This window comes from Ailuropoda melanoleuca, chromosome 4, assembly GCF_002007445.2.
Source record: "Ailuropoda melanoleuca isolate Jingjing chromosome 4, ASM200744v2, whole genome shotgun sequence".
Lineage (NCBI taxonomy): Eukaryota > Metazoa > Chordata > Mammalia > Carnivora > Ursidae > Ailuropoda > Ailuropoda melanoleuca.
The window spans coordinates 105708097-105734473 of record NC_048221.1 but is presented as its reverse complement, the minus strand read 5'-3'; the positions used below and the strand labels follow the sequence as shown (position 1 = coordinate 105734473).

General features: G+C 41.9%; 1 protein-coding gene and 1 non-coding gene across 4 annotated transcripts in view; both read right to left on the bottom strand.

Annotated features, from left to right (window-relative positions):
* Positions 1-890: 890 nt before the first annotated feature.
* PTCD3 (pentatricopeptide repeat domain 3) overlaps positions 891-26377 on the bottom strand; it is a 29521-nt gene continuing 4034 nt past the window's right edge. Inside the window, exons 4-24 of one of the 3 annotated variants that reach the window (XM_002928634.4) lie at positions 24008-24053; positions 19341-19409; positions 18832-18936; positions 17149-17272; positions 15217-15332; positions 13985-14052; positions 12752-12839; positions 12291-12351; positions 11718-11803; positions 10874-11018; positions 10142-10192; positions 7931-8020; positions 7606-7634; positions 6803-6909; positions 5789-5867; positions 5618-5708; positions 4693-4778; positions 4068-4216; positions 2687-2728; positions 1682-1840; positions 891-1524 (exon numbers count right to left, since the gene is read on the bottom strand). In XM_002928634.4, coding sequence (XP_002928680.1) covers positions 1446-1524; positions 1682-1840; positions 2687-2728; positions 4068-4216; positions 4693-4778; positions 5618-5708; positions 5789-5867; positions 6803-6909; positions 7606-7634; positions 7931-8020; positions 10142-10192; positions 10874-11018; positions 11718-11803; positions 12291-12351; positions 12752-12839; positions 13985-14052; positions 15217-15332; positions 17149-17272; positions 18832-18936; positions 19341-19409; positions 24008-24053 — 1870 coding nt within the window. In that variant the 3' untranslated portion in view covers positions 891-1445. Of the gene's footprint in view, positions 1525-1681; positions 1841-2686; positions 3037-4067; positions 4217-4692; positions 4779-5617; positions 5709-5788; positions 5868-6802; positions 6910-7605; positions 7635-7930; positions 8021-10141; positions 10193-10873; positions 11019-11717; positions 11804-12290; positions 12352-12751; positions 12840-13984; positions 14053-15216; positions 15333-17148; positions 17273-18831; positions 18937-19340; positions 19410-24007; positions 24054-26377 lie in introns of those variants that run through there. The other 2 variants (XR_002144487.2, XR_004624999.1) reach the window with 2 other exon arrangements.
* Positions 3130-3266, bottom strand: LOC117802136. Its single transcript, XR_004625186.1, has one exon. It is a non-coding gene; the product is annotated as a small nucleolar RNA SNORD94 (small nucleolar RNA).

Sequence of the window (26377 nt, the reverse complement as noted above, 5' to 3'; positions counted from 1 at the left end):
AAATCCACTATAAATTTTGATGACGTCAGTTCTGTAGCTGCCAAGCACTAAGGTGAGGGTTCAGCTGGGGCCTGGAAAGGGGAGAATCGTACCACATTTATAAAGATTACAGTGAGTACTTGGCCAAGACGAGAGCCAGGCATCTGTAGGTGAGATGGGAAGGAGCAGAGTGAACGGAAACTTCCAGGAAGCCAGGTTCTCCCTGGAAGTTGTAAACCAAGACCAAAGGCTCATCTGCCTTAACCGTCCTTGTGTTCATTTGCTTCCTTGTGTCAGGGCATAGTGCATGCGAATGCTCAAGTAGCTCCATACTGTCATTTCCCTGCCCCCTCTGTCCTTCAATTAGAGGTCTTAAACGGGCGATCTAGGAGAAAACATGAACCAATACTTAGGACAAAGCTGTTCGTCTGTGGGGAACTCCTGGGGTCCCTCAGTAATCTGGGACCAGGTAGGAGCAGAGCAGCCTGTGGAAGCCCTGGTGAAGGGTAAGAATGCTCCTGTGATCCACGCAGGTTGCTGTTCACTTTCAATCTGATTTCAATGAAGAGAAACGCCAGACGTATGGGTTCTTGGTTAGCAGCCCTCTCTATTTTTTTATATTTTATATCTTATGTGACTGAGAGTGAGTGAGCGAGTGAGCACACAGGCAGGGGGAGGAGCAGACTCCCACTGAGCAGGGAGCCGGATGCGGGGGTCCTGAGCCAAAGGCAATGCTTAACTAATGGAGCCACCCAGGCGCCCAGCAGCCCTCACCTGAGACCACTCTCCGCAGAGCGCAGCTAACGTGCTGGCACGCAAAGGGGAAGCAAGGGAGGCGAAGCACTTTTGTGCAAGTCCCAGGGCTGGGGGGGAAATAAAGGCTGGGTAAAAGTAATGGAAATGCGTACAAATGCACATTAACTATAGTGTTTATTTATAGCTTTCGTTTTCCCATACGTGCAACCTAAAACCTGTGCACCTTAGAAATGATTAAACGACAATGGCAAATTTCTCACCTCTAAAATATCCCTGAAATTGGGCTACTGATCTAGTATCAATGGAGATATGTATGCAAACCTCCTTTAGCCACCTCCTTGAAGACTGAGGAAGCAATAGCATCACAGCATCAGCCAGTGAAGGTCAAGTCCACGACGGGGGAAGGGCAAACCAGCAGTGTGAAGTTGGCCAAACACTGCAGGTATGCAGAGCTTTGCTGAAACCAGCTGTGTCCCCACAATCCTTGTCCAAGAAAACGAAATGCTTCTGTTTAAATGGTCAACCCTGAATGGGTGGCATAGGAAGTATCAAATTAGGAATTTAAATAGTCAGTGTTGTATCTATTGTTCTTCGAAGTTCAAGTCTGAATTCTCTTGTTTTCTTCACAATATGGCGGAACAGAGATGTCAGTTCTCAAGTGTAATTACAGCAGCTGTGCTAGGCCACAGCTGCTCCTGATTCACCCACTTTTATTTGCCTTCATTGATGTCACTGTCGCTGTCACTGTCACTATCACTCGTCAATGAAGTTAGATTTTCCAGGGCTTCCCTGTAAGGAAAATAAACTGGAGGGTTACACTGCATTTCAGGCTTGGTGGAGGGGACTCTAGCTGCAGGCAGAAAGCTATAAACATTAAATGGGTAGATGGACAAATGGTCTGCTCCATTTTTATCACTTTCCTTTATGTTATCAATGCAGGACTCACTTTTGTTCCTGGTTAATTGCAAAGTCAGCCATCACTCTCTGGGTGAGGCCTTCACAAATAGGCAAGCTGAAGGCACTTGCCAGCTTCACTATCTCAATGGCCTGGGCAGGGCTGTTGGATGCTTTTGCACTGTCCATAAATTCATTCAGCAACTCATTTCTGTAACAGAAAGGCAAAACGTCAACATTCCCCAACTAAAGCTCTAAACCCCCTCAAAGATTTATATGCGAAGTAAAATCTAACATTCTATAAAGCTGAGTCATGAAATCCTCAACAGTAGCTTTGGAAGTAAAGTTACATGAAGACTAACTTTATTATTTTTTTTTAAGATTTAGAAAAATTTACTCATCTGAGAGAGCTAGGAACACTAGTGGGGGAATGGGCAGAGGGAAAAGCAAATTTCCTGCTGAGGAGGAGCCTCAGCGCCCCGGCACAATGATCGGAGCTGAAGGCAGACACTTAACCAACTGAGCCACCCAGGCATCCCCAGGAAGATTAACTTTAAAGGTCCAAAGGGATAATGAACACCGGTTCAGTATGCCTTCATTAAGGATCTGTTCAGTGAATCCCCAGGGTGTTGCAATCGGTAGGCACAGATTTAAAACTGCTTGCTTCAGGGGCGCCTGGGTGGCACAGCGGTTAAGCGTCTGCCTTCGGCTCAGGGCGTGATCCCGGCGTTATGGGATCAAGCCCCACATCAGGCTCCTCCGCTATGAGCCTGCTTCTTCCTCTCCCACTCCCCCTGCTTGTGTTCCCTTTCTCGCTGGCTGTCTCTATCTCTGTCGAATAAATAAATAAAATCTTTAAAAAAAAAAACAAAAAACAAAAAACTGCTTGCTTCAGGATGCCCTAGATGGTGGAAGCAACTGTCCACTGGCTTGAGCCGAAGGATGCTCAATCACTGGGACTGAGGTACGTGAAGAAATTCCAGTCACCCCATGGTAAGAGTTAAGACCATGCAGCTAATCCAAGATGCACCCAGGAGGCCTGTTAACTTCAACTTACCCAGGGATCTTATTATGCTTCTTGAAAAGCCCCAGCATTTCCCTGTTCACAAGATGAGATACGAGAAAGATTACAAATACAAATAGCACAGAAGGTGAGCAGATGATCGTAGCTATTCTCCCACTGCAAGTCTGAAGACACATACTGTGTGAGCTCCACTGGCTCCCAGCCCTGCTGACATCTAAATCACCTCGGGCACTTCAACTCCCTCCTCCCAAACTTCACATGTGTGCATTTCAAGTTTCACAGGCCAGTCTGATTTTTTGCCGGTGTTGAGAATTACTGGGGGTATATCCTCTTCTAGAGGATCCCTTCAGTCCTCCCAGGGACGGGATACACCCTGTGGGCAGCTGAAAGAGAAGGATGCTATTATAGAGTGTGATCTCCTTCCTCTCTTACAATCCCAGGACGAGATCAGTGTCCTAGGATTAGGTTGTGACGAACAGGCTCAGACTAAGGCATCGGTCTCATGTAAGTGCTCACCAGCATCCTGCCACACGCAAGACAAAGGCGAAGCACATACACTCAGCTCCCATGATTCAGCTGAGGTCCGTACCCCTGCGCCAATCATCACAGCCTGTTTCATAACAAGTGTGTGTCAACCTGAGTTAACAAATTTGAGCGTCAAAGGTTTGTCACTAGCAGTGTAGGTCGTGGGTGTGATTCACACTAAGACCAGTTTAGGCAGCAAAGCCTTCATTCACCAGCTTTTCCTGAAGACAGTGAGTAGCCACATTTAGGGATGACAACCCTACGTTCAAATTAAGTTACTTTCTTGTGTTGAAAAAGCCGTATACGAGTACCCAACTTTCTGAACAAAACACAGCAAAACCACCTAACGAAGATGACTACTACAAAGTATTCTTTTGTTGACTTTTCTGCTTTTGGAAAAAGGAATACATGTATGTCTCCATTCATAAACGCTAAGAATTAGTATGTGAATGAAGTGCTGAAGAAATCACCTAACTGGTAGGTATATAGTGACACAAACCAAAGATGGTTCTGTGTGTAAATGTCAGTTTCTAGAAGTCCAAGTGCACAAGTGAAATACTTGGATAAGCCAAATGCCCAAAACATTTTCAAAAATAAGACTTTAATCATTCTATTTATGTGGACAGACAAGTGACTACTTGCCACGGAAACAGAAAATAGATGAGAAACAGAGTAATAATTAGCCCATTAAACCATGTCCTCTTTTAAATACTATGTATATACTATACTGGTCTTCCTAAAGTTTCCTTTTCAGTCGGTATTTGCAGTCCCAGAGAAAACCCATTTTTCTGATTACACATCACACAAATTAGAAAACTAGTGACCAGGGAAAATGTTCTAAGATCCACGTACAAATGCCTCTAATTTACACTTGTGGTTTTGTACTCACCAGGCTTCTTGGGTTCTCCCAGCCCTTAAAAAGAGGACAGCTACGTAGTTCAGAGAGTTGGCTGGCCACTCAGGAGCAGTCTGTCTGCCATCCTGGCTCTCGTAAGTGGATTTGATGTCTGCAGCACAGTCAGCAAAGGCCACCTGAAGCTGAGAGGCTCGGAGAGTCAGCAGAGCTGCCTCACTGGTTTTAGGAGAATCTAAGTTCAGGAGACTCCACAGAAGCACTGACATTTTTGAGCTACGCATTTTACCATTTAAACCCATCACATGTGTAGTACACAAGCAGTAAGGAAAAAAGAACGTATCCTGCCTACTCTGGGGTAAACAAATTGCAAACTGGCCACATCTGGGTTTTCTTTTTAGATGGTAATTTTTTCAAAAAGCTACTACTGTCAAGACAGAAACAAACAGGAATAAAAGTGACTTTAGAAATGGGATTCTGCTAATGGCCGGGTTAAGTTTAGATGTAGAATTTAAATCTGAGTTTAGGTGGCAGAATTCTCCATGTTTCCCTAGATGAAACCAAGGAAATTACCCTTACGGGGTCCACAATGTTAGAGAATACACTGGTTAGTATACATCTAATCACTGTAATGTAATTTGAATTTTGGATAAAACCCTACCTCTGGTGAGTGCTTATCCCTTGCCATGAGCATCAGAATCTCTTCCTTCAGGACATTGTGAAAAGTGTGACCATATTCTTTACTGTCTTGAAACAGAAATAACATAGTGAGAGGTGATCACTGTCACGTAAAACCAAAACTCTCTGGCTGACCTTCATCCACCATCACCGTTCTGGGTGGGTGAGAGTCAGTTGCTGACACAGTTCATTCCAGGACTCCAGGAAACCGGCAGGGTAACCCACGTAAGAAGGGATGAAGGAGCAGAGCACGTGCACTACTCTCGAGCGGCTACGGGCTCCATATGGCAAGACACCTTTTTATAGCACTTGGTAACTGTCAACAATCTTTTATGTAACAATCACTAGAGCAATCTTGTAAAATAGGTCAGGGCTATCCTCCCAGTGTTCAGACATGGAAACCTGAAGCTGACAGAAACTCAAGTTGCGATCACAGTCACCTGGTACAAGAGACACAGCATCTTCTGCAGCCAGATTACACAGAAACCCACAATCATGCCTATTTCTTAGAAACATCAGTATCACTGCCTGGTTAACAACTGAGTCGCAATGACCACAGCATGATATGGAGGAACAACAAAGGCTTTGTGGGTGGAGACCTGAATTTTGATTTAGGGTGTGCCACGTAATTAGCACTGATCTTCCCTTTGTCATGTCACACAACAAATGCACAAAACTCTACCTTTTTCTGTCACAAAGGAACTTACTTAGGTCACTTTCAATGCATTTTTACTCATGCAATCCAATATGCAATGTGAGCCAGCAACCATGAAGCAGACCCTAACATATTCAACTTAGTGAAAACTGGAAATTTCCATCCCTAAAAATGTTAACACATTTGTTAATCAAAATGTAGGACAATGAAGTGATGAAGTGAGATGGGCCTGAACATACAAGCTGAAACCAACCTTTCCAAATTTGAGGAATCACTTCTAGCCGGTTGGCCACATCCAATGCTTGGAGAAGGTCTATCAAAGTTTGGGAACGGGGAAAGAATACCTGAAATACAAATACATTTTTAAAGCATTAGGAGATACACCATGAGCACATCTACGATGATAAGTTATGAATCATCTTACTGAAGGTATCAGGTCCTTGTACCACTTCAAGGTGACATCGATTTGTTCCATTAGACAAACCAAACTGAAGAACTTGGAACTGTAACGGAGAGAAAAGGTAGGTTCAGTCTCAGATCCCTAACAACAGAATGATTGACAGCACAGCTATATGATGATATGTTACACAGAATTCAAAATCAATTTATAAGTTACAAACAATGTCAAGTTACACGGGCCAATGCTCAACCTAGGAGGTGCTAACTATACTCTCCGGACTTCCCAAGTAATACCCTCTCATCCACAACTGGCCGTTCATGACTGCCGCCTCTGTGCGCTCAGCTTGTGGGGAGCGGACAGTGACTACCACATTCATTTTAAAAGCATGCAATGGGAAGCAAGGACATGGACACGCAAGACAACTGTCACATGCCTATTTGCCTATTAACAGGCTGTCTCCTTAACTACTTTTTATCTACCTCAAGTCAAACTCATTTAAGGAGTCTCTTTACGATTCATCTCTGTATCTTCATTTTTAAAAACAAGAGGCTGGGGCGCCTGGGCTTCTCAGTTGGTTAAGCGTCCTCCTTCGGCTCAGCTCATGATCTCGGGTTCCTGGGATCAAGCCCCGCATCAGACTCCCTCATTCTCCCTCTCCCTCTGCCCCTCCCCCTGCTCTCTCTCTCAAATAAATAAAATCTTAAAAAAAAAAAAAAAAAAAGGCTGTGTTGAAATTGTTAGGGACCCACCCTACTATACATCAAAAATATAAAACAGGGCCTAGAGGAAAAAAATAGGTAGATTCAAAGCGTTACAAAGAAAAATAGTCTAAACGATACACTTTCGACATCTCAGTCTGGCAAATCAGTTTTACCACTGCTTGAATTGCCAAGTGTTCAATTAACATGTACCCTTAGTTAGGGGCATGCTGCCCGCAGACGTGACACAGGAGGGCTACCAAGTCTCCCACTTGCAGAATTAATGGGTTGCTTAAAGAGGCTCCAATAATGCAAAAGGATACATTTCTAACACACTTACTAATAGAAATTACGCCGATGATCTGGTCCAATGAATTTCCAGTTGTCCCCAGTGTTTAAAAGGCCATGTACTTGATAAGCAAGTTCTAGATCTCTGAGAAATGAGCACTGCAAATATACAAGTAGTAAGCATCACTCAGATTTATCAGCCAAACAGTGGCTCATTACATTAAAAAGACAGTTACTTGTGGAAATACTCATGCTGATTTACTGGTTGATAACAAATGAGTTGTATGAGGGGGGGAAAAAGCAAACCCCAAGTTCTGTGAAATTTAAAACAAAATGATTTTGATCTAGATTGTACGTTCAGCAATCAATCCTATGAAAACACTTGGTCATGATGTGCATAAAAGACAGATGGAATGCTCATTTCAGCATCACTACATTTCCAAAAAAACCAAAAACAACAAAAAAAACCACACCTCCATGAAGGAACACCAAAACGCACTCACAGCAGAAAAGTTAAGTAAGCTGTAGTCCACCCCACCCCCGTGAAATACTACGTTGTTTTTAACAAACAAAATACCTAGAGGAGGAAACCTGCAAGGATACACACTGAACTTTTGGAAAGCAATTATCCTTCGGGAACAGGATATGCTAAAAGACAATGTATACAAAAACAAAGGGCAGGGATGCTATGTAAATTAGTATAAAAATTAAGAGGAAAAAAAGAAAATTTGGACCAAAGACATAAACAAAAGAGAAAGTGAAGGAATCAGGGGAGCCCACCCCCCACCCCAGTTATAAATGAATTTAAGTGGATAAAAAGAAAAAGACAAAAGTTAAACAAGAAATGGTACTTACAGCTTTCATGGCTGACTGAAAAAACATATCTGAAAATCAAAGTTCACAAGTCTTTGGTTACAATGGATAAAATATATTTTCAAATGAGCAGCATTAATAAAAATCCTAGCAATAAAACTGTTAAGGTTTTATTATTAACTCTTAATTCTAAAGGAATAAAAACTCTAGGAGAGGAAACACAGCAACGTGCCACACATATTTTGGCTTCTTCAGAATAATCACCCATAAGACAAGTAAGCTAAATTAAGTCCTATCATAAGGCCTCTAATAACTGGCAATCAGGAAAGCAGGCTCTTTGTTTCACACAAGCAATTTCTGTGCATACCGTCATCTGGGTCCTTTGGGGAAAATTTCTGTCCTGTTAATTCATTCATAATATCATAGATGATGAGGGATGATCCTTTTGAAGGGTTTTCTGCAGAACAAAAAAGCGATCGGGCTTTATAAGGAGTCCCCTTCTGTACCCCCACCAACCACACATCACGCAGTTCAAGGGGCCACACGTCCCCGTCCACCCATGGTGGACTGCCCGGCATACAGCCAGCGGAGCGCACGCCCGCTGAAGGAGCAGACGCACACGCCACAGACGGCAACTCTCCATATGACCTGGGACAGTTCCAGCCCTTTGTCTATGTGCTCCCAGCACACTTTCCCTTCCTCCTGAGTCTTGTCTCAAGCTTGACTTTCACCAAAGTGGGAGACACACACAACCTCACCAAATCTGCATACTTAGAAAAACATTTTTTTCCCCCAGTAATCATTTGTGTTACATATAATCAGGATGAAAAGGCCAAGAAAAAGAAAACTGTGGAATTAACGGATATAGGCTATCTTCTTAAAATCACGTGAGCTGAGTACTAGTAGGTATGACCTGCACCTACACAATTCCCAACACGTCACCTTATTCATACAAATCTATTCCCTACCTTATCTGCACACAAGCGATAATGTAGTTTTAATGACAGTACAGATGTATTTCTACAATTTCCTCAAGCATGTTTCCATTTGCTGGCATTTCTAATCATTTTATTAGTTACATAATAATTTACTTTATACGTAAGTATAAATTCCTTTCTTTAGGCTTTCTCCTTTGAGTGAATATCTAGAAGTCGTTACTGCAGGGAGCCAGTTCACATGCACGTAAGGCAAACGGACACTCCTCCTCTGAGCCTGTCCCCACGTTCCCAAGTGTTACTTAGGAAGCAGGACCACAGACTGGTCTGGAACTGAACCAAAGTGATATGTGACGGTAGAGAGAAATGCAACAGGCTTTGGGATCAGAAACACTAGTTTCACTATAACGTCATCAAGGTTGAGTAAAATTTTAGAAGATTCAATTATTGTGGAAACTGTTTACCTGTTTCCAAGAAAAAGTCTGTAACCTCTCCCCCCACAAAATAAAAATCTTCCCCATAGGTGAGGCTATGGATTTTGTAAAATCAGCCCACCAAAACAGAGATAATCAAGTTCTTCTCCGTTTTATATGTATAAAGTCTACCACAGGAGAGAAGAACTAGAGCAGTCATTTCTGAACCCAAGGGTTCTTTCTCAAGTTGGGGTAAATGGGTAAGAACTGACAGACTAGGAGCGCCTACTGTGTGCCTTCCAAGCATGAGACAGACCCTGGGCACGGTTCATTTAATCATTACAGCCCTACGGTATGAACTCCAGGTAAGGTATCCAGTCCCTTTCGGCACAGCTGGTAAATGACAGAGGTGAAATTTCAACTCAGGTGTGCCTTGCTCCGAAGTCCGTCCAACAGAGCACAGCTCCTACAGGAACTGCTGACCTAAAGCAGGTGACAAACGGAGTCCAAAGGTTCTCCTACAAGGCTTCAAAATAAGGTTAAGGTTACTGTGGAGCAGCACTGTCCAACAGCTTCCTGCACAAATGACAATGTTCCATCGCTGCACCACCGAATACAGCAGCCAGCAGCCACATGTGGCTAACTAGCATGAACGCGAGGAATGAATTTTAAATATCATTTAATTTTAATTAAAATGCATGTGTGGCTAATGGCTATTTTACTGGAAAGCACAGCTCTGGAGAGGCAAAAGAACTCCAGACTAACATTATCTTCTGACCATTTGTTTGTTTTTAAAGATTTCATTTATTTATATGAGAGAGCGAGCGTGCACACACACGAGCACCAACAGTGGGGAGGACAGAGGAAGGGGGTAGAGGGAGAAGCAGACTCCCCGCTGAGCAGGGAGCCTGATGTGGGGCTCGATCCCAGGATCCTGATATCATGACCTGAGCTGAAGGAAGACGCTTAACTGACTGAGCCACCCAGATGCCCCACCTTCTGACCGTTTGTAAACTGTACCCAACACTGTTAGTGTTAGTGTTAGTGTTAGTGTTAATGACCCTGTCCCCTCCAGGGGGAGTAACTTTCTGCTCAGGCTATGGGATGACGTTAATTTGTGTTCTCTATTCCTAAATCGTATGCAGTGAAAGAAGCCTATAATGATTACCACATAAACGTAAGGGAATGGATCAGCTTTCTATAAAAACTAATACAGAATGTCATACATACCTTGGTGATAAAACAGCTGAATAATATAGTGGTATGTTGCAAGCGAGGGTTCTAAATTACGAAGTTGACAGAAAAAAATAAGAAATAAGTCAAACACAGCTGTCCAAAATTACAGTTTACTGACACACACTGAACTAAAGACACACTGACCTCGGTATTTAAGTAAAAGAAGATACATTTCTATTCCTCTGAACAAAGACCTTTCCTAGCTCATTTTAATTTATGTTAAGTGGAAAGGTATCAATCACTTTTAGAAAGCCTTGACGTGTCACTACTAAATATTATAGCTAATGTACTTGTACTTCGATTCTTCACTCAAGAACACTAAGGCATACTGAAGTGAACGGAGTCCCAAACTACCTTCAATAATTACTGGAAACTATACAACACAGTATCGCATTTAGGTTCAAATACGTAATTATGCTAGAAAATGTCATGGGATTTAACACTATTTAACTCTTAAGGGAACAGTTCTAACCAAATTGAAAATCCACAGAAAAGTACCGAAAATATTAAAAGAACATTGTAACTTGCTATAAAAAGCATGAAGATAAAGGAGATCCCGCCATTACTAAATACCTGTAATTCAGCGCGCCAAATGGCGGAATCCAAATTCTCAATACGTCATGTAAACAGCAAAAAGAGTTTACCATCTCTTGTTCACTTGTCTGGATCTAAGACTTCTGGTCAGCACCATCTCAGCCTCCAGTGAGGAAAACGACACACACTCACCTATTCCGATGGCTTTCATTTCACGGAATGTCTGTAAGGCTGGCAATTTTCCAAACACGTGAAATCTCCGGAGCCATTTCAGGATGGTATTAAATGTCTGTAGGTTTGGTTTCACCTTCTGGGCAGCCATTTGTTTTAGCAGCTCCTAGGTGAGTCAAAAGCAGTTAAGTCTTGTTTACGCCCGGGTAGGTACTTTGTCCAATTAACTAATATTACACACTAAAAAAGAATCTGGCTCTCTGGCTAAGTCTAAAGTTAATAAACATATCCCTAACTTAAGAATTATCTATTAGCAGGTCCAGTGACTTTGCCTTTTAGAGAAGTCACCCCTTTCAGTCACCCCACCTCATTTCATCAAGGTGTCCAACTGTCTTCACGCCGCCTAGTAAAGCAAAAGAACAGACTAGAATGACCTGGAGTGTTTCCTTTAAAATGAGCAGTATGGTATAAAGACACATGAACTGTATGATGTAAAAATATAAAAATATTTTTATTCCTAAGTTATTTCAATCCAGTGAACATAATTTTTTCAAACTTACCTGATAAAACAGTTTTAGTAAATACATACTATTTTTGTAATAAAATAACTATAAATGAGAAATAAAGCAACCGAGGTCTTTCTGAATTCTAGCCATAGACTCTGGGTCAAGTAAATTTTTCTTCTCACACGTCAGACACAGCTATTTAAACTGCAGGGTTGCTGGGAGGGTATAAATACACAACCACGAGTGCCCAGCGTTTTAGTACCTGCCATGGAAATGCTCAGTAACTGCTGTCTCCACCCTTGTTTCTAGGAAAAGGTATTTTAGGCCAATTAGAAAACAAAAAGAGGGTTCCTCCTTACCAGTATATTATTCCACTTGTCCTCCAACTTTTCACTCACACTCAATGCTCTTGCTTCAATCAATGCATTGAAGGTGTACACATCAGCTGTAAAAACGAAAATCTGGGTTAAAGTTTAACCCCTAAATGGCTCTGTTTAAGGCAAAGCAGTAATGCACTCGTGGCTCCTAGCTCATTCCCATGTGCCCACAAAACCAGACACTCCCTGCTCTGGATCTCTCCTCCTGCTTCTACCACCAATACCACATGAAAAGATGAAAACTGAGTTCATAATTGAGGCTAGATCCAAATATTTTGTAGATTCAAAGATGTTAGAGTTGTTTTTTTTTTTTAAAGATTTAGTTATTTGTTATTTGTCAGAGAGAGAGGGAGAGAAAGCATGAGCCGAGGGAGTGGCAGGCAGAGGGAAAAGCAAGCTCCTTGCTGAGCAGGGAGCCCAATGCGGGGCTCGATCCCAGGACCCTGGGTTCATGACCGAGCAGAAGGCAGATGCTTAACCAACTGAGCCACCCAGGTGTCCCAGATGTTACAGATTTTTAAGGGAAGAAAAGGAATTCTCCACAAACACACTTACCATGGAGTCTGTTGTTTAATAATTCAGTGTATAAGTTTAATGCCCGTGCAGGAGCTCGGTGCTAGGAGAGAGAAAGCATAAACGTTACGTATCTTCTAACATGCTGACTTAAGAAATATTTGCCCATCAACTGTTTTAGGGTTTGGGAATACAGTAGTAAACAAAACAGACAAGGTACTGGTTCTCATGAAGTTTATACTCCACTGCTGTGGAAATTTTGCCTCCCAGGTGACATCTGATAATTCCTGGATACTTCTGGTTGTCACAACTGAGAGCTGGGGAGGATATAAGTACTGACATGCAGTGGGTAGAGAACAGGGAGCTTCTAAACACTCTACAATGCACTGGGGAGCCCCAGGACAACAAATTATCAGGCCCAACTGTCAATAATTCTGAGGATGAAAGCTCCTGATTTAGTGGAAATTAAATAATAAAAATGTAAAAATAAATAAATGTTATACCTTCACCATTCCTCGGATCATTGTGCAGTAGGAATGTGAGTTTTTCTCTGGCATTAGAGCAAAGATTCTCTCAGCATTGTTTTTTGTCCTAGACACAGAAGAATAAATGAACCAAGGGAAACAGGAAAAACCAATAGCTACCATAATCCACTGAGAGTTCAGAATGTGCCAAGCACTGTGCCAAACACTTCATACAATTCTTACCACGCAGACAGAGAGCGAGACATGGTTATCATTTTGAAAAGCAGGAAAACTGAGGCTCGAAAACCTCAAGTGGTCTGCAGCTTGGCGGTGAATGACGGAATCAGGACTGAACATTTTTACAAAAAACATACTCTCACAGGACTAAACAAAAGCAGTGTACACAGGGTACACAGTGACGTTTCCCCACCCCCTCTCAACCATATACAACTCTGCAGAGGCCACCACGGACAAGGAGTTTCTCCGGAATCTCTCTCTCATATTCTAGCATGTACGCGTCGCACGCTGGTGCTTCTTCTTTGTCAATCAATCAATCAATGTAACCATGTTCTACAGACTACGCTGTATCTTGCTTCTGCCTCTTACAAAGAGGTCTCGGAAATTAGAACCAGGATTTGAGCCAGGATGGTATGCCAAAGTCCATGCTTTGAACCACTATGCAAAGTTACTAAAATCTAAAGAAATTTAATGTTTGATTCTATTTATCACTTCAAAAAAGACTTCAGAAACTAATGGTAGCTTTCCTTCTCCAGATGTCCACATGAAATATCTCTTATTAGACATTTCTATTCTGTTAAGTTAAATTCTCAAATTCTAGTTAAACGTTACTTCCCTTTTGTCTTGAAATGCTGAGTTTTTCTGCTTGCTGGCCAGTAGCCTTAATTTAGAACTATATTCCAGTGTATGTGTATTCTTATGTGAACAAAAATACCCAATCTTTCAGAACAGGAGGTACAGATTACAGAGTAGGAGCACTGATCAAACTACCCAAGGAACCAACACTACGTGAAGGTGACATGAAGTGAAATGGGGGGGAGTGAAGTGTCAACCTTGTACTGCTGGTTGGAAGTAAAAATCTTACAGAATGAGCTCTAAATGCACGTGAATACTAATGGTCACATTTGCATTTTATGCTAAAAACGAATTCTATTTTAGAAAACTTCAAGAGCACATCCTCTTGAGGGGGTGATGGGGAACATGCCATGCCCCATAAAAAACCACACTGCAAGGTTCTAATGACATCTCACATACCTCCACGTGACTCCAAACTGATGATCGGTCTTCTCAGATTTCTTATTATTTTCCTCTGTGGCCTCCTCCTGAAATGAACCGTCAACAGAAATAAAACAAAAGATGACAATGAAATGCATTCTCCTACTGAGAATACTTAAAATCAGAAAAGCAAAGGAAACTGTGGAAAAGTAAAATACAGATCCAACAGAAGCTGAAGAAAAAACCCAGTAAAAAACTGGTAATTTCTTCAGCATAAATCAGCTCCCTTAGAGATGAAAAGTAAAGCTAGCCCTTAAAACAGGAACTGACAGCCTGGAGACAGACGGAGCCAGTACCCTGCACAGCCTCGCCCAGAGAGAAGAACTTGAAATCCAAACACAGCCTGGCTTGAGCCAATTCTATCCAGCTTGATCCACACAGAAATACCATGCCATGCCTACACATTTTAAAAGACTTAATTACTCTGTATGTAAATAATCCATATTTAGTGGAGGAAAATTAGACATAAATGGAAGGAAAAGCACTTAATTTTTCATTTTCCCTCATGCATATGAAAATATTTTATAAAAATGAAGTACTATTGTCAAGCCTATCTTCTCACTTATCAATATATGCTGCATTTTTCCACAGCCAAACAGACCTACACTAGTGCACTCTGTCGCCACGTTACCATAATCCAATCACATGCTGCTGGATGTCCAGTTTTCCACATTTTGTAACTACACGTATGAATATTATGAAAATGATGTATATAATCTTTGTTCACATGACCCAAAGATGTCCTTGGGATCTTTTTCTAGAAGTAAAACTCTTGGGTTGAGAAATTCAGATAGGACTCCCTCCTCTATAGGCCTTGGCACAATACTGCTCTATCCCCCCCGCACAGTGTGCTCACTCCCCTTACCACATTATGTATGCATTTTTGGGGGGCTGCGGCCAGGGAGCCTTTCCCTGTTCTTTGCACATCATATGGTCACTGTAAGTAACAACAGAGGAGTTTGCCTAGATATTTCTGGTCAAAACTTTCCCTGCATGGGGCAGGCAAGGTCAAAATATTTTTAGGAAGGGAACCAGAATTAAAATAATTGTTTAAATTTTTCTTCCTCCACACCAGTTTTTATCAAAGCCACTATATCACATCACATCTCAGAACAAATCTCTACTCTCCTAACATATGGGATGAGAACCCGCCTTACTTTGAAATGTTACTATCAAAAGAAATTTAAAAAATCACTGCCAAAACCCATTACCAACTCTTCAGATTTTTCACTTTGCTGAAAATGATAATCGGTTGAGGGCTCCTTGTCACCATAATAACACAACAAATCCAAGAGGCTATTACTTGTTTCCAAAGATATAGCAGTTCCTGTGGGTAGAGAAAAAAAGGAAAAGAAACACTGAAACAATAAAGAACAGAAGCTCACTGCATTAAAATTGTTCACTTTTTCTCTAAGCTGTGGCTTTTGGCTACGTATGTAGTATCATCCGTCATTCTAAGGATGGATGGGTATGCACTCCACAGCAACTTCAGCACCTGGAGAGATGCAGACAGGGACACAATCCCTAACCATGGGGTCTGACAGGAGGAACGACAGCACAAGACAACACCGGACCCTGTGCTCACTTAGTTTATATACTCATGTCCCCAGAGAAGCAATCTCATGGTTTTAACTATCGCCTGCAAACTGAACACTCTGCAAAGTACTGCCACTTAGTTCCCGTGGCCTGGTTCCATTTTTACAAATGCAAGCATAACTATTCTGCTTGGATACAGGCCCTCACTGGAATACTTGCCTAGAAATACTAGCATAAATGTCTAATTATAGTGGCTTTTAAAAAAGTGATACTCAAATACATCATGTTCCCATCTCGACGCTAGGGAAAAAAGAGAACAGGAAGTATGAGATACAAGCATTTTTTCTAAAGGAAATATACTGATTAAAAAAAAATGCCAACTGGGAAATTTAAAAGCTCAGAAAAGGGCACAGCAGAGTGGAGAGAAGAGGCTATGGGGGTAACTGGACTGGATCTTACTATCTCAGAACTGTGTATCCCTGGAAACTTAATAACCAGTTTCCTTTATAAAATGATTAGAAGTCACACCAACTCCTAAGGTGTTATAGAATTAAGTATGTGAAATGCCAAGCAAAGTGGTACCTATTAGCGGCTTGACAGTAAAACTTCCTCTAATCCCCCCCATGGCATATTGGCTTGTTCTATTACTTTGAGCTGTGGGTCTGACACACGGTCTTCACAAACGGTTACTGAATGTCTGCATGTGCCTACAGCACACAGTGTATGGAACTGGAGGAAGACAGCTCTGAGCACTAAGTACCTGAACGCAGATTTACCATTTACCATACTCAACAGAGGGAAAAGCCTTCCTAAATTACGAGCTGCATCAGCAATTCATCTGTATATCCAATGCCACAGCAGACTACACAGCAAAATTCTCAAATCAAACTCAGCTTTCTGCAAAGGTTTCCTGTGTTTGAGAATGTACATGGAATGATTCAGCCCAGTTCCTATCTCTTCTTTGTTCGGCTGACTGTTATCCTAAATCACTGAACAGCATTCTGGAGTCCATTAACTTAAAATCCTGCTGCCTTTGATGTTACTACAGATACATCCTTCCCCTGGTAGTTTACAAGCCATGAAATTTAGATCTGTACCGCTAGAGGTGCATCCAAATCAAATTCAGGGAGCCAGAGAATTTCAGAGACAGAAGTTCTAAGAAATTAAGTGATTTTTCCAAGGCCACAGAGCTAATCAGTGTCAGAGTTATAATCAGTATTCCAGTTAGTGCTCTTTCCTTTTTAAATATTCCTTTGTCTGTTTATGCCTCCAAACATATTTAAAGAGTACAAGAAATGTGAATACAGTATGTCCATGCCTAAGGTTAAAAATGGAAGCCAAGGATGAATGGCTCTATAATCTCTCTACCCGCGGCACAATACAGCCCACGAGCATAGTAAATTAAGTTGCAACTCTATCTCACTTATTTCACTTATACTTTGAAAAGAAAGCTGAAACAGAACTTAAAGTATTATTAACTCTTAAAAATAAGAACACAGCATCAAGCAGAGATCCTTATAACTTTTGCTCACAACCAGCAGGATCACGTAACCACAGCCCACTTCTGAGCCCACGTTCCGAGGGGTGCTTTAAATGAACTGAGTCACCTGCTTGTAAGAGTTGATCAAACATGTCCACAGAAGCTTTGACTTTTTTGAGCTCGATTCTTTCCCTCAAGGCTGCTTCACTTATATCTTCAATCTGAGGTTCAAAGTACTCAGGCATTAAACACTAGAAAAAGAAGATGGCTAGTTACCACCAACAGGTAAAGGGGCAATAATGGAGCAAGACTGAACTTTTATCACCAACACACCAAAATAAAACTTCACTACCCCAATTCATGTTTCATGCACCAGGCACCACGTGTACATCTTTGTAGGGACTATAACTTAAAAAAAATAAATAAACAAATAAATAAAATAAAAAATAAAAAACCCCTCTGGGACCCGAAACAAGATCATTTAGCTATCTCCCAGCTCAGGGAGAATTTAAAAGCACCCAAAAATAAATAAATATTTAATTCATATCTAAAGAATCTGGTTTCCAACTAACTTCCTCACCTTCAAGTTGAACTCACTTCGTCCCCTGCCAAAACTATCCTCTGTCCTTTCCTTCCAATCTTGTTTCAAAGTGTCAGAGTATACCTGGTTTGCAAAGGCAGAAACCTTTCAGCCTTGATGCTTCCTTTACTCTGTAGACACTGACCATCACCAAGGTATGTTGATTTTACCTCACTCACTAGTTCATTTCAATACTTATTGAATGCCAACCATTTTCTGCCAGGCACAAAGCAAGGCACTGGAGACACAGATCAAAGTCCTTCTCTACCTTCAGGGTTCTCCCCATCTAACGGAGAGAGCAAGGAAGGAAAGAATTACGGTGCAGCGTAAATGACGAGAGCTCTGGAAGGTTTGACAGTGGTGTCTGCCAAGGAGGCAGGGACCGATGGAAGGCTTCAAGCAGCTCACAAAAGAGTAACTGCTGGTTAGAAACAACCAGGGGCGGGGACAGACCATCACTGCCACTGTCCCTGCACAATCACACTGATTTCCTGCTTTGTCACTGGGAGCTGCTGCCTGAGAAGGAGGCTGTGCTTGGTTGCGTGTGTTTCGGGAAGAAAGGAGTCTGGGACATGAGTTTGAGGTTACTATTTCCACTAACAAACCCACGAGGGCAGAGGTGCCTCTGTTCCACTGGCCACTCTAACACCAGCACCGAGCACAATGGCTAACATGCAGCGCGCACCGCATGACACTCACACTTCGTGACTACAGGACGTAGAAGTAGTTGGAAATACAATTTGGAGTTCAAAGTAAAAGGCAGAGGTGTTGACACGCTCTGAAGGAAACCAGGACACTGGACTACCAAAGTAGAGGGATCTGGGCCCGATATACAAGAATGCCAAATGGAATAGAAGGGCTGCTGACGCAGGAAGACTGCAGACAGGAAAAAGACAATGACTGAGCCTGGAAAACTACGAAGACCTCAACACTCAGGGGTGGAGAGAAAAGGTACTGAAGGAAACTGAAAAGAACAGTCACAGAGGTAAAGACCTAAAATTCTGGTGTCACAGAAGCCAAATGGGGAAAATAGGATGAGGAGCAAATACAGACAAGAGTTAAAAAAAAAAAAAAAAAGTTACTACTGTAAGCCAAGATAACTATACACATCAAAAGATTTCACCCAATACTGAGGACATTCAAGTGGCTACTGAAATATTAGCCATGAAAACTTGGTTTAGTTTACATTTACATCGTAATACCCGAAAAATCACAATTACCTCTACTTACCGGTATATGAGGTTCAGCTATGTCCTTCTGAAAATATTTGGGATGTGAATTAATAATAAACTTTGCTGCATTCTCCCCAGACTTCTTTGCCAATAAAAATGAACGCTATATAAAGAAAAGGATTTAGATATAAACTGACTCAAGAGATCAAAATTATACCCTCAGTAAGCCTCCCCCGCAAAGAATGCAACAATACGTACAAACCCAATTAGAAGTTAAATTACACATGGTTACATAACCACTTCTGCTACTGAGCGTGACATTTTAAGTCACATCTTACATACAGCTTGGGGTACATAAAACCAGTGCACTGAAACCAAGTGGACTGCTCCAGTGGAGCCCTAAGTATTAAATCCCAAATTCCAAATCCTTTCCACAGCCGATCTCTAAAACTTTGAAACTGTTATCTTTTCAAAGGTTTTTACACCGAAGCTAAAATCTGTATCTGTGCTTGTACCCAAATAAGCAAGAGAAAACATAATGCTAGAAAACTACATGAAAACACTCACAGATTCCACGGAGGATGTTGGTATGAGGAAAGGATCATCCTGAAATGCATAAGGGGCAGCTGTGGCATCCTGTGAAGACACAGAAGTCTCTTTAGTTAGATTTTCATTAATACCTTGAGTTTTGATGAAAAACTCTGTAAAGTAAGTTTTTTTTTTTTAAAGATTTTATTTATTTATTCAACAGAGATAGAGACAGCCAGCAAGAGAGGGAACACAAGCAGGGGGAGTGGGAGAGGAAGAAGAAGGCTCATAGCGGAGGAGCCCTGATGTGGGGCTCGATCCCATAACGCCAGGATCACGCCCTGAGCCGAAGGCAGAAGCTTAACCGCTGTGCCACCCAGGTGCCCCATAAGTTTTAATTACATATGTAACACATACAGAAATGTGCATGTGTACAGTGAGAGACACAAATACCTACACCATCCTCTCAGCTCTGTAAGACTCAGTTGTCATTACACGCAAAGCAAACAATGACTCAAACCCCCATGACTGCTTAAGATTTGAGGGCGCTACCAGGACCTCCTGCTGTTTCAAATGAAAGATCCTCTGAATTAACCAGTATGGGCACCAGTGTCCTGCACTCCTTCAAAACCTGGCCACTACCCAGCCGAGACCCTCCTCCAAATGGAGGATGCTGTTGTGCCTCTTGGAAGAAGCGAACAGCAGCAGCTTCTCCTGTGTCCTGTTGTTGGAGGTCTACATACTTCTTTACGCTGTTCTAGGGAGAGCCCTGAACAAAACTCTTCAGTACCACTCACTGAAAACTGCCCCCCAATTACTTTCTCTATTCCTCTCTTGTCCCTTGGAGCTGCCTTTTCTGGGCTCTGGACCTTTGTTCCATAGGAAAAACTCACCCTACATCCAGAATCTCTCCTGACTGTCCCTTTGATGCCGTCTTACTGACCGGGATTCTCCAAGGGACAGCTTCCCTGCAGCTCTCAAGGGAAGGCTGCTCACATGTAAGGCTTTGGAGGTAGGATTTTTTCTTGGGTCTCAGCTTCCTGCTGCCACTTTCAAAACCCATATCCCTTCACACTCATGGGAGGCTCATGTCATCTGGTTATGTCTCTCTACCAAGACGAGGCAGTCATGTAAGGGTAAACCAGAGGTGGCAGTTCTAGGTCAGCAGCCCCGGGTTATTTGCTCCCTGATTACACTCAAACGAGTCCCTGGGCTCTGGTTCTGACCCTCTGCACCACCCTTGTTAAACACCTGTCTAGAGCCTATAGTTTTGGTGACATGCTGGACTTCTTTTAACCTACTAAACTTGTTCTTCCTGTTTATCTCCCAATTTCCCTCCCTCGGCAATTTCCAAGTCCTTCACGGTCTGTGGGAAACAACTCCGCTCCGGCCCTGTAGCTCAGATGCCTCGAACCAAACTGATCCCCAAAGTGAACTTCCCTGAAGCTGTCTTCTCTCGGTGAATGGTACAGACCACTCTGCAGTCCAACCTGTACATCCTGTCGCACTACTTCCATTCAACTGAGCAATCACCAGATCCAACCAACGCTAGCTCCTTAACCTAGTGCACTGTCCCTTACCCCAACTGCCACAGCCATAGTTCAGTGCCGTCCTAGTCATTATTTACAGAGCACCTCCTACGTGCTAGGCTGCTTCTAGCTACCAGGGAGACAATAAAATCACCCCCCACCCCAATAAAGCTTACAATCTAGTGGGGGGGGGGAACCTCCAGAAAGTAAAAATAAACAATAATCAGTGAATTAAATACAGATAACTGCTATGCAGAAAAATGAAATAGAAAAAAGGACAAGAAAGTGACATATTTACAACCTAAGTGGGGTGGTCAGGGAATGCCTCACTGAAAAAGTGATACTGAGGCAAGGAGTCAAGCAGGTAAGGAGCAAGTAATAGGAGTATCTCGGGGGGAAACAGTCCAGGCAGAAGGAACAGCAAACACTAGACACTGAGGCAGAGGTATGCCTGCTGGGAAACTGAGAATTCGCCAGGAGGCCCATGAGGCTCAGGTAGGGTGCCTAAGAAGACAGCAAGAGACGCTGTCAGAAAGGTAATGTGGGGGTGGGGAGGATCATGGGAGGGCCTTAGGAGCCCTCATATGGACTTCAGTTTTTATCCCAATTAGGACAAATGAGAGGCCACTTGAGTTCTGAGAAAAGAGTGATGTGATCCAGCATTTTATTGGAATCATTAGGGCTGCTTAATTGCAAGCAGTCTGTGGGGAGCTGGGGCAGTGGAAGAGACAGAGCCTGCTGTGACTGGCCCAGGGTAGTAAGAGATGATGACGACTCAGACAACTAAAACGATCACGGTGATGATGACATGAGCGGAGAATCCGATAATGTGCAGAGTGACCAGGCCTGAGACTACTGTCCTTATTAAGGCCTGTTTGCAAGGCTGGCCTTTGGCTGGCACCTGGAAACTTGGATTTTGGGAGGGTTCCCACCATCCCCAGAACTGATGAGAAGGACCCACTATGCTTAAATTGTTTGCACAAAGGTGGTTTACACTGAACTCCTGCCTTCCTTCTGAAAGTCTGGAATTCTGGTATGCCCCAGACACAGGGTGCCTATGTGGCCAGACACCAAATAAACCTCCGGGTCCCGAGTCTCTAATGAGTTTTCGTGGCAGATGTTTCACAACTGCTGTCGCAACTCGGCTGGAGGAATTAAACGTGTCCTGTGTGACTCCACGGGGAAAAGACTCTTGGAAACTTGTACCCAGTTTCTTCTGGATTTCACCCCATGTGCTTTTTCCCTTGGCTGACTTTGCTTTGTGTCCTTTTTCTATCTGTAGGACTATATGCTGCGTCCTGAGAGTCCTCCTAGCCAATCACTGAACCTGGGAGTGGTCTTGGGACTCCATGCACATATATCTTGAAGGAAGAAACAAAGGACTTACTAATGTGCAGCATGAGAGAAAGTCACAGATAACTCCTAGGGTTCTGACTTGAGCAATTAGAATAATGGAGTTGCCACTGAGGAGACAGCAACGGTTTGGGTTTGGACATGCTAGTTTTAAGACCCTTATGCTACATTAAAGTTGAAAGGTTTCCCATCTTCACATAGCTGTCTTTTCTAAAATCTGGTTATCATACCACTGCTTAAAATTCTTCGGAGGACTTGACTAGAGTCCTCAGCATACCATTCATCATCTTGCCCATCTCATTTCTCCACCCCTCAAATCCTTGATTCTTACCATACCAACTACTCATTCTGTGCCTTTGCGCATGGTGCTGCCTCTGCTAGGAATGCTCTTTCCCACAGGTCCTTGCCGCTCACCTTCCTAGCAGCAATCCAATTATCAGCTCCTCTGGAAGTCCTTTCCCAGCCTGGGTTACGTACCCTCTTCTCAGTGCTCCTTCATGATCCCTCTCTAGGGACTGTGCAAGGGCTGTCTTTATTCTACATCCCGCACAGTGCCTGGGAAGCATCAGAAGGGTAGAATATGTGGTTACTGGATAATAAATCACTATACCTTGGATTTTAAGGGCCCAAACTCAAGACAAATCACACAACTGCACACATAGTTCTACAACTTCTTTGACTTGAAGGCCATTCTCATTAAAAAACTGAGAACAGTCTAGTTTACATTTCAGGTGCCTATTTAGAGATAAGTGAACTGCTGACAATCTCAATGCCTTACTAGAATGGAGATGCAGTATTATAAAAACCCTTTCTGAGAAACTGCTAGGATATATCAGGGCATATCTGGCCAAATACTCCTTAAGCTTAACATCTACAATAGAAAGCAATTCTGGAAATCTGTGACAATGGCCTTAAAGAGGATTAGTAACCACGCGGATATTGTGGCAGTTAACGTCTTCATTATTCTAAACATTAACCCCATAGCTGAAATTAAAAGTACAGTTTTCATATTATGAAAAATACAACTAGACAGAAAGTTCCATTTCTGGGGCGCTTGGCTGGCTCAGTCAGTAGAGCATGCAACTCCTGATCTCAGGGTCCTGAGTTTGAGCCTCACGTTGGGTGTAGAGATTACTCAAAAGAAAAAAAAAGAAGTTCCGTTTCTGAGGAATTTACCAAGGTTTCAGATTATCTATCAGACTACAAACTCTGTTTTTGAATTGTGAACAGAACAAGTTATTGACAAATATTTCACTAAAACGGTTTCAGAAATAACCAACATTTACTGAGCATTTCTTTTGTGCTAGGTACTGCCCTAAATCCTTCTATTATGTATTAGCTAATATAGTTCTCACTATAACTTTGAAGTTTGAGACTATAATCAAACCCCACTTGACAGATAATCACATAGAAGCATCAAGAGATAAAGTAACTTTTTGATGCACATCACAAAGCTAGTTGATCAGCTATGAAACAAAACACTGGTTCCAGGACCCACATTCTTAATCACTGCATCATTTACAGCATGGTAGGTACAACAGGTCTCAAAGTTCGTCTACAGACCTCTTGCATTGTAGTATCACACCCCAATCACCCCGCAGGGCCATGCATTCCAACAGCTCTTCAAGGGATTAAGTTTAAAAGATTACTGGCTTAGAAAAAAACACTGCATTTGGAGATAAAAAACATGGGCCTAAGTCAAGGACTTTTAGAGCCAGTTCCTTTAAAAGCTTTAGTTTCCCCATTTGTCACATGAAGGGACTGGATTGGATCATTCCTAAGAAACTTTCAAGATCCACAACAAAAACCTGAATTCCTACTTACCCTATTCACTGTGGATGCAAGTGCTTGAAGAACAGCCACTTTATCCCTGAGAACAAGAACCACGAGTTAACCCATGTCAGGGATTTTCATACCCACAAAACCGAACAAGTGATTCTACTCTAAGTATGGACCGGCCAACAAAAAAGTTCAGGTCTCAACTAAAGTCAGTTCTTATTTCTCAAGATCACTAGAAAAACAAGCTAGAAAATGAGAAAACTGTCCTATTCTTTTGCCTGAAGGTGGGTAGTACATGTTCCTACTATACTTTGCCTACCCTCTCTGGCATGTTCCATCACACCATTTCCAAAAGGCTAGCGATTTCCACCCCTAGCTCATAATACTATCTATCTATCCTGAATCTTACCTCATCCTATCCGTTTTCCTATGCATTCTTTCAAGATTTTAAATATTCTCTATACCCATGGGGGGGGCTCAAACTCAGGTGCCCTATTTTCCTATTGCACTTTCTGGGCTACTCTTGCTTCTTCTATCTAAAGTGGTGTTTTGTTTTGTTTTGAAGTGGTGGCTCTTAACTCAGCTATATATGCGAATAAATCACAAGATGCCCTCTGGACTTCCTGAATCAAATCCTCCAAGTTCCACAGAGAACTGTCACATATATTCTTACTGAATTCCCAGATGATTCTGCTGTACTCTTCTCATTTAGAACCTCTCAACTATATATCCTTTATAAACATTTCAGGCCAGCTGTCCACTGCGCTACGGGTGGAGACCCTCACTAACTACTGGAAAAAGAGATTTCACTGAACAGATAAACCAAGACAATCTTTCCAAATATATTTTTACTGTTAGATTTTATGAGTTTCCTTTCCAAAAATGAACTAATTTAATAAGCCGAAAGCATTTTTCTAAAAAAAAAGTTTAACATTTTTAACACAAATGATCTCAAATAGACAAAACATACAGGGAATTTTATATTATATCAAGACCGAATAATTTCCTGATGTGTATAAAATCCACTGCGTTTTCTATTCATTTTTTAAAAATCACAATTATGTAATTTCATCGAGACAAAAACATCCTCTTATCTCTTAGCATTCTCTAAAGCTTACCATAGCATATAGGTCTTATCAAGTCAACATAACTTCCTAACATACTGAGCAAGTAACAGTAAGAAAATTATGAGACTACTCACTAGTTCTCTTTTTAAAAAAGGATTATTTTAAAAAACCACCTCATTGGATACATTATCCCTAAAAAATATATTAGAACATTAAAGGTTATGGTGTCATCTTGTGACATCCCTCCTACTCCACTGAGTTTGGCATTTAATTCTCTACACCCAATGTGGGGCTCAAACTTACAACCCCGAGATCAAGAGTTGCATGCTCTATTGACTGAGTCAGCCAGGTGCTGCCAAGTTTGGTTTTTGTATTTCCAGAAGTTTTTAAAGTACTTTCTCTCTCACACACACACAGCCATAAAAAAAACTGTCATTCTGTACATCTGCTTACATAAATTTGTATTATCCATGTTACTACATATAAATCTAATTAATTCAAGTGATAACCACTTCTCATTAGCCACTTATTTATCTATGGGCCTTCAAACTGTCTCAGCTTGTTATTATTCCCAAGTTATATAAAAAAACGTCTCTGGATTTATGCAAGTGTTCTTCCAGAATAGCTAATCAATAAGGTATACACATTTTAAATCATCATTCTGCAAACTTTCCTCCCAAGTATTATTCCACTTGAGTGCCCTATCAACAAATGTATCTGAGCATCCATTTCTCCACATCTTCTCTGTGCCAATCTAAGAGTTTTTTTTTTTTTAAACGTGGGGCTTGAACTCACGACCCTGAGATCAAGAGTCAGATGTTTAACCAACTGAGCCACCCAGGTGCCCCTCTTAATAAGTTTTAGTATCTATTTCTTTTAGGACCCAGTTACCTATGCATCGATTATAACTGGACTCCCGTCATCCCTAAAATCATTACACAATTCAGATTAACCTGTTCACAACACAGCCTTTATCACATCACACTCATTTATGAAAACTCACAATTTGAGTTTTCACAAATGACCCTGTATAGTTTAAGTCTTCTATGGCACTTGAGTGATCAGGAAAGCACACCCTTAAAAGGTGATGCATATCTAAAATAAGGCCACAAGAATTTGTAGCCCTTACGGCCTCTTCCAGGTATAAAAGCCTAAATTCCAGAGCACAGAAATCACTTTTTCTGTAAGGAAACAAATAGTATCTTATACTTTATAGGTCACAGGGACTCTGCGGAGTTATGCGGTACAGCATAAAAGTAGCCACAGACAACGTTAGCAAATGAGGCTACACTCCAGAACAATTTTAGCTGACACTGAAATTTGAAATTCATATACTTTTCACATGGTC